The sequence below is a fragment of the Lepidochelys kempii genome, chromosome 6 (genome assembly GCF_965140285.1).
Source record: "Lepidochelys kempii isolate rLepKem1 chromosome 6, rLepKem1.hap1, whole genome shotgun sequence".
NCBI classification, from domain to species: domain Eukaryota; kingdom Metazoa; phylum Chordata; order Testudines; family Cheloniidae; genus Lepidochelys; species Lepidochelys kempii.
Genome location: NC_136385.1, coordinates 53,549,348 through 53,557,896, shown reverse-complemented (window position 1 = coordinate 53,557,896; position 8,549 = coordinate 53,549,348). Strand labels below are relative to the sequence as shown.

The 8,549-nt window shown below is 41.6% G+C and overlaps 1 protein-coding gene across 7 annotated transcripts in view; it reads right to left on the bottom strand.

Annotated features, from left to right (window-relative positions):
* Positions 1–266: 266 nt before the first annotated feature.
* LDLRAD3 (low density lipoprotein receptor class A domain containing 3) overlaps positions 267–8,549 on the bottom strand; it is a 181,894-nt gene continuing 173,611 nt past the window's right edge. For 5 of the 7 annotated variants that reach the window (XM_073347988.1, XM_078853286.1, XM_073347985.1 and 2 more), the window contains one exon: positions 267–7,909. In XM_073347988.1, the coding sequence (XP_073204089.1) occupies positions 7,648–7,909 (262 nt within the window). In that variant the 3' untranslated portion in view covers positions 267–7,647. The remainder of the gene's footprint in view (positions 7,910–8,549) is intronic. The other 2 variants (XM_073347986.1, XM_073347990.1) reach the window with 1 other exon arrangement.

Here is an 8,549-nt window from a genome sequence, read left to right as displayed (position 1 = left end):
TTCTGTCTGGCATTAGTTAAAAATTAAGTGTTTGCCATATGATCACCCCTTTAAAATTACAGCATTAGTTCCTCCTTTATTTATATTTAAATATTCATTAATAATTGCATTCAGAATAAAAAATGTCCCTCTGCTCTTTCCATCAGTAATAGTTTTTCCTTATCTGCTGAAGCCATTTGTCTTTTCTAAGATGTCTAAAACTAAAGAGCCCAAGATTATCATGCTGCAGTATTAATTCAAATGGAAGTGCTCTCCTTCTTTCACCCACCCAACTTGTAAATCCATCACAAGGGCCCCATTTGCTGTATCTAAGTACAATGTTGTAAATAAAACTGATCCGACTGAAAAGGAGACAAAGAACTAAGCCAGCTATTTAGAATCCCGATGCAATCAGTGCTGTTGTGTGTTTCAGCATCGATAAGAATGGAGAAAGTTATTCATAGGCACCGTTTTAAAAACACTACTCTAGTTTTCCATGAGCACCACACCAGAGGTTAATTTGTTTTATATCTTACTTCAGATTATTATAAACATATTCAATCATGGGCTAAATTTCAAGATGCTATATCTGCAGCACCCAGTGACTTCAATGGGGCTTGTTGATGTTCAGAACTTCTGAAATACATGCCCTCCAAGCCCAAACCCTGCTTCCATTGGGCCCATTCTGATCCTCTACTCCTCAAGTGGTTCCACTGAAATAAATGACATTATTCTAATACTCTAATTGCTCTGAATAGACCCATTGAGACTAGTTCCACATATCAATGGATCTACTTCATGCAAGTAAAATGATCAGATTTGGGCCCCATAGCAAAACCCCGATAGTCTTCAGTCATGCAAGATCAGGCCTAAGGGCATAGCTACACTGGAAACTTCAAAGCACTGTCACGGGAGCGCTCCCATGGCAGTGCGAGTGTGGGCACACGCAAGCGCTGGAAGAGAGGTCTCCCAGTGCTCCTGGTAATCCACCTCCATGATGGGATTAGCTCCGAGCCTGTTTACATTAGCGCTCTGACTTGCTGCACTCAGGGGGGTGATTTTTCACACCCCTAAGCCAGCAAGTTCGAGAGCTATAAAATGTAAGTGTAGCCAAGCCCTTAAAGAGGAATTCCTTTGTTCTGGTGCAACATGTAACCAAAAGCTCCTTGAGTATGGATACCAAGGTTTAGAGTCAAGAATAGCTGCAAAGTAGATCATCATAGTAAAGTCCAGTTTTACTGGGCATGGAGAGAAAAATTTCTTTCCCATGGTACTGCATACAATTGTTTTCAACTTCAACTTTGCATGCTGAACTGATCAAGGAGCTTCAGATTTCAATTTCATCAATGCAAAAGTTGCTACCACCCCTTCTAAAAAGATCACAGAATTATGCACTGTAGTAACAATTCTGGAAGGTGTCACGTTACAGATAATTCCTGTGAAATACTATAGCATTTTCTAAACAAGGGGTGGTTAGCAAACTCATTCTTAGCACTATGAAAATGTGTAATGGCAAAACTTCTTACTTCACTTTTTAGTGTTGTTTCCTAGAATGAAGTGCTGGTGTTTCAGGACTCCTCAAAGTTCATTAGTTCCCATAAGGGAGTAAGTTCCCATACTGTAGAGAGTAACGCTACATTTCCACAAATAAAGAACCACAAAGATGGAGAAGAGATGTATTCCTAGCCCTGTATCCTTCAAGAATTTGATAAATAACCAAAAGTGCAACAATGCACAAACTGCTACACACAGCTTAGTCTAATGTGTCTTGTTACCAAAAAATTCCACCATTGAACTGGAAAGGCACAATCTCCTTTTACAATCCAATTTCAATGCCCAATCCCCACTTTTAAAACACTTCTTTCCTATACAGAGATAAATACACCCTTAGCTGGAAGGGAAGCAAACACACACCCCTAGAACGCATTTTTTTTCAAAAAGTCCAAATGGATCAACTTCAATTCAAATGTACAAGAATATACATACCCTGAAAGAATATCTTACTTACATATGACAGTGACTGATAAGTGGGATGAAGGAGCAGATGACATGATGTTCACTTGGTACATGTGCCCTGGCAATGGGAGACAGTGCTTCCAAGGCATGGCTGTTTGTACATTCTTCTGATGTCTGGGAACCTATTTGCGCATGGTGAAATTCAGCCCATGAAGAAGGCCTGCACAAGGGATATGTAGCATGTAAGTCCCACTTAAGCCCTATGGCTGAATTTCACCCAGTGCTTTAGGGGACTTTTTGAAAATATTACAATTATGTGGTGGAAAGCATATGAACATTTGAGTAATGATTTTTAGAAATTTGGAGTAACATTTCAAATGCCAGTGATATGAATGGGGTTAGGAAACACACAGATTAATTCAGATGCTCTATTATGCAGCACTTTAGTAAAAGGCTGTTCAAAGGAAAGGCAGCAGAGTCTCATGGTTACAGAACCGGTCTGGGACACAGGAACTGAATTTAATCTCCAATTTTGCCAACTCAGTTTTGTGCCTCCATTTACTTATTTGTAAAATAAGGACTGGATATTAGCTACCTGCCAAAGATAATATTTAGCTCTCCAGTGGGCTATAAGGACAGCATGCTTAACTGCCCACTCAGCCTTGTGCAGGAGGGCATAACTACATTGCATGAGCTTCTACTAAAGGTGAATCTGGCCCTATGTTTGTGTGCTGTACAAGTAGTTAATATTTAAGCAGCATTCCTCAGCTTTACAGTTCAGGATGGTGTGACCCTTAGAGCCCCTCAATGTCTCAATGCCCTTAGAGCCTCTCAAAGCGTTCACTGTTCTGTAATAGCAACTCCTATCAGGCCTCACAAATTCACTACACTTAACACAATGCTGTCATCCTATTTATCTGTAAGGAAGGTCATGGGAGAAATCAAAGGAAAGCTTATATCTTACTGGTCATTCTGTGATGTATGTATGGGTGATATTTAAAAAGTTGTATGTATTGAAAATATGTTTAAACTCTGTAACCAGGCAGGATTGATAAATCTTTCCTAGACAAAGAAATGTTGTTTTACTATGTCTGTCTAGGTCTTCTATACAAATTAAGCAGGATAAGCCAAATAGAATGGGCGTTACACCTTTGCATCTCAGGTAAACAAACAGGAGGGTGAGAGAGCAGCATGACATCAGCATCTTGAGAACAAACCAGGGTCTGAACCCCAAAGGTGTCATCCTGACTCTAGAAATGAAGACATTGGACTCTGGGGAATATAAGGAGAAGCAAAAGGACACTGTGTAATCCATTCCACTAAGGAACAGCCTTTGTGGAGGACAGGTGATTAATGAAAAATCTGGATCCCGATTTGACTGAAAAATCAGCAAGCACTGTAGAAAGTCTTTGAGGGTGAGAAACCATTGTAGACAAAGGAGTCTAGACTGCTAACGTTATATTTAGTTTCTTGGAAGCGTGTTATACTTTTGTTTTACTTGTAACCAATCCTGTTTCCACTATCTTTACTCAGTATCAATTAAATCTCTGGTCTTTGTTAATAAACTTATCCTTTGTCATATTATAAATTCACCTCAAGCTGTACATTAAATAAAATGCATCTCCTCAGCTAAATCAAAGAGGCTGGTTTGTACACTGTCTCTTTGAAGACACTGAACATGGTAATTTCTGAGAGTGCCCAGTGATGGGGGCTGGATACAAGAGGGGAACACTCTTCAATGGGGTTTGGGGTGCACCTAATGTTAACCCGTGAGGTGAAGTCAAGGCTGGCAGAGCTTCTGGGGAGATTGTTTGGGGTGGTTAACAGACTGGAGTGACACCCAGTTTAGCACCAGCAAGTCTCTCTTGCACATAGACAGTGGGTAACATAGTAACCAACAGTCCTGAGTACCCCAAGAAAGATGGGCTGCGCAGGGACCATATGGAAATGCTGCTGATAATTAACTTAAGGGGCAAGCAGAGATATCAGTGATGCTTTCTACTGCACCATCCCACGTTTAAATCCACCTATATTTGTAGAATTCACCAAAATTTCTGGCTCCAAGATACTACAGTGATAAGAAGAGAACTGATGCCTATGATACACATAGGTAAATGGAACGCTGACAAATGCTCATTTATATGGGACCATAAACTATATGAGTTTGCCCAAGATCAGTTTGGAGCTGTGCTCTGAAAACCTTACATTGTTTCACCTCTATTATTCCTATTTTATGCCTATGTGCACTGGCATAAATCTGGAGTAAGGCAATGGTGTATCAGGCTCTATATGAAGAATCGGATAAGACTATATTTCAGGGCTAATTTCTGTCTGGATATGAGAAAAGGCACTGTCATCTCTACTGTATATAAAAATAAACCATAGGAATATAGTGGCATTTAAAGTAGCAGCAATAGGGACAGCTTAGCTTTCTTCCTTTCACACTGACTCCCTGTACCTACAACACAGCTTTTCACAATGGCATTTAAACACTCTTTCACTTATGGTCCAAACATTTCAGATGGAAATATTCCAAGAATGAGAACATAAAATGGAAGAAAGAAATACTGGGCTGAATTAATGCCTTGTGTAATTCCACTGTGCTTTTAATTTATGCAGAAACTTGAATTTCAGGCAGGAAAACTATGAATAATAGCAAACGTTGTAGAAAATAAATGGTTTTCCACTTGACACCAATATTTTTTAGTATGAAATTTAAGTCTTGTTTCCAAAGATACCAGATATGTATGCCAGTGAAATACGTTACATATATATGCACACATACCCATTTTATGTTATGTAAAAAGCCATATGTGTATGCATGGATATATATTTTACAGGCAGTGCTGGCAGTATGCCTATTATGGTTGCCTGATACTTTTCATTATAAGACCCTGTCTTCAGTTGCTTTTGCTTTTCCAAACTTTAGCCATTTGGGCTGAAATTTTCCATGCCAGGTATCTGCCAGTGGCTGAATTTTGTTTTTAATGTTTCAGCCAAAATGGTCCAGCAGTTTCAGAGAACAAAATTAGGGAAAATATATTGTTTTGCCACGTTAAAACAATTCTTACAACCACTTGGTTGAGAAGTTTTAGTGCCCTCATGTGTTGGAGCAGGGATTTGAAACTTGTCAGAAAGTGGCTTTCATGTAAGGGATGTGCCTTTTGCTTTTCCTGTGGAAAAAATCATCCAAATGTGAAAACCTCAGTTTACTCAGAGACTTGTCAAAGCTTCAAAGTTAAAATTTCCAAAAATTTTGTTCACATTGAGCATGCTCCAGTCAAGGGATTGCGGGGTGTGGGAGAAGCAGGACCTGGCTGCTGCAGGTAGGGAGCAGAGAGGGGAAGAGGGGGCTGGGCATTGGAACTGAGAGTCTCTTCTACACGATCAGTGAACCCCTCCTGGACCTCAGGCAATGTGGAGGAGGGAGCCACCTGACTCAAACGCAGAGAGGACAAGAACCAAACTGGATCAGGGAGGGAGGGAGACGGGCTGGGCAAGGAGACAGGGAGCTGAGGCGAAGGGGGGGGGAACAGATCTGATGAGGACCTGAAGTGTGGGGGGAGAAATGGGACTGGCAGGGCAAACAGACAGACAAGAAACCAGGGAGAGGGGAAAATCTGGGACAAAGAGCCATGTATTAGGTGAGGAAAGGCTAAGATGGAGGAGGATCTTTGACAGGGTGAAGAGAAACTAGATGAGCAGCCAGGAACCTGGGGGGGAGGGGACTGGGGGGGGAGGAGGGAGAAGAGGAGGAGGGATGCTGACGGACAGCAGGACTTACAGCAAGGATAAGGAGACTAGGACTGTTTGGCCACGAGAAGCCTGAGGAGTGGAGACTGGCATTGGCTAGGTGACGAGAATGCAACTGGGATTAGGAGCTGGGGTGGAGAAAAGACAGAACAGGGTCAGGTTGGAGACTATGGGACAAAACACACTGCATGCGAGGAATTGGCAGAGGGTTTGTGGCTACTAGAGGACACTCCCCTTAAGAGCTTGGAATGAAACTCATGGTTCCTGAGCCTCACCATCCCTCTGCGGTCAACAAATATCTTTGAAACCCAGTTGCAAAGTGTATCACATCCCCTGCTAGGATGACAACTTACTACAGCTATCAGTTACTCCATTAGCTCAAGTGGCAGAAGTCTGTGCAGATCTAAAGGTTCCAGCTCTGCTGATGACCTATGCTAGATGTTAATATGATGCTCCATATTGGAATTTGTTTCTTCAGTTTGCTTTTTAAAAAAACCTATGAAATTCCACACAAAAAATTACATAAAAACATTAAGCTTGCTAATCAAGTACTCAAAAGTTAGCGCATGCCAGAATTAAGGTTATGTGCACAACTTTAGTTTGGAGTCTTTGGGCATCTCCATTACGGTACAGTCTTAACCTACATGATCACACACTATGTTTTCCCCAGGACCCCTGCCTCAATCAGTGCACAGGATGCACTTGCTCTGGGGATAAATCAGGGTTGTGTAGTAAAAGCAACTTGTCTGTAGGAGTCCTGCCTCATTTACTGCAGAAGCTGGAAGGTGTGTAGTGGATGAAGCAGGTGACCGCAGAAGAGAAAGGATGGTCTTATGGTTACAGCAGCTGAAAGTTGCCCTGGAAAACTGAAATTCTATCTCCCTTTGCAACCGAGTTCCTATGTGACACTGGGCAAGTCACTTAAACCAAACTTTTCAGAGGTGGCCACTTACTGTGTGTTCCTCAGTATCTGGGTGCCAGACTTGAGACCCTGGGGTCTGACCTGCAGAAGTGCTGAGCACTCACAGCTGCAACTGAAGACAATGGGAGGTATGTTTGAACATATAAAGTGCTATAGAATGTTAAGTGCTCTAAAAATCAGGTCCAAGGTGTCTCAAATTGGGCATCCAAAATTAGTGAACACTTTTAACCTTAATCTTTCCGTGCCTCATTTCCCATCTGTAAAATGGGGATACCACCACTTCATCTCAGAGTTCTTGTGAAAATAACTTCATTAATATTTGTGAAGCTTCTTAGATGCTATGATAAATGCCACAGAAAAACCATGAGGAAATTAATAATTCTGTCTGCACAGCAGGGTTTGAGTAGTGTGCAATAAATAAGGCCTAGAACCACAAATTGAACAATGAGGCTAAAACAAAATATGGAATAGCTGCTCACTAATGGAGCACAATCCATCCTGTGCACGCCAAGAGGCAGGGATTCTGTAGAAAAAATTAGTGTGTGATCATGTAATTAAAGATTGTACCTTAATGCACACACACAAAAGGGGGTCAAATTAAGGTTTCCCAGGCAACCTGAATTCCATCATTTCCTATATTCTGAGTGCTTGACTTGGTAACCTGAATGTTTTAACAGTTTTTTGTGTGGAATACCTATACAAATTACACAAGCACATATATACATATACAGTAAAGTACACCCTGAAATACATTAAATCACAAAGTCTTAAGTATTCAACAGATCTGAACCAGAATCCCAGACTTAACCCCTCTTCTACCAACTCTGGGCAGTTCAGATGTGAACCTGGATCTACAACTCATGGCTCTGGTCTTTGCCTATGATAAGCCCAAACACCAAAACAGAGCACCTGTGAAACTTGGGGAAGTTTGAACTTGGAGTCAAATCAAATCCCATTCTGAACTTCACAGCTCAGGCCCATCTCTGACGGTAACAAGCCACAGCAGACTAACCCATATACCCTTTTCAATACCCCGGTCACATTTCTCTTTCAGCAACAGGATTGATCAGAGAGTCATTTTGCTCAGGTGTTCTCTCACGAAGACTCCTGCGATGGTCCATACTGTTACTGACACCTCTTGTCCGACTGCTGCCTGTGCTCAAGGGGCTTCCTGCCATTGGGGTGTCTGTGCTCACCAAGCTTCCTGTCCGAGATTGGTAAGGAGGGAGATCTGTCAGACTGGGGGATTCAGAATCTGAGCAGTAAGGGGGTGGAGGAAGATCAAACCAAGGGGGTCTGCTGCAAATACAAGAGAGTAACACGGTTACTGAAGACAATGGCACAAGGGGAAGTATAACGAGCTCCAGACTTTTGTTCTAACAGGTTATGAGTTTCCATCCCAACATAAGAAAGAAAGAAAGAGATAAAACAACAACAGTTCTACAGCAATATCTGAGGATCTCAAAGTGTTTTGCAAACGTGGAAATTCATCCCTGTGCAGAGGGGCCAGCCCAAGGCCTATGCACCACCAATAGCAGGGATGTTAAACTCGTGTCCTGGTCAAGTTCCAATAGCGTAGTTACATTCTGCCTCCCTAAATTTTCTCTGTTTCATTTTTCACAGGGTAATCACTTCCTGCCCTAAATGGTTATATACTGTGCACTCTTAACCAGCTGCCATGGTTCACGCCAAAGATGGCTTCAATTCAGCAATGGGGTGAAGAGCTTTCTGTATAACAATTACAGTTTAAAAGAGCGTTTAGGGATACTTCAGGACAAAGGGAGATATATACAACAAAATCATTTATAAATTTACAAACAGAGGTTGAAAAATCTGGGGATGTGTATCTTGGTCTCTACAAATAAAGTGAATGGTGTTTCTATGGAAAAATAGGCAAAAAGTACTATTCAGAAAGGGCTACAGGCTTGTTGGAAAGAAA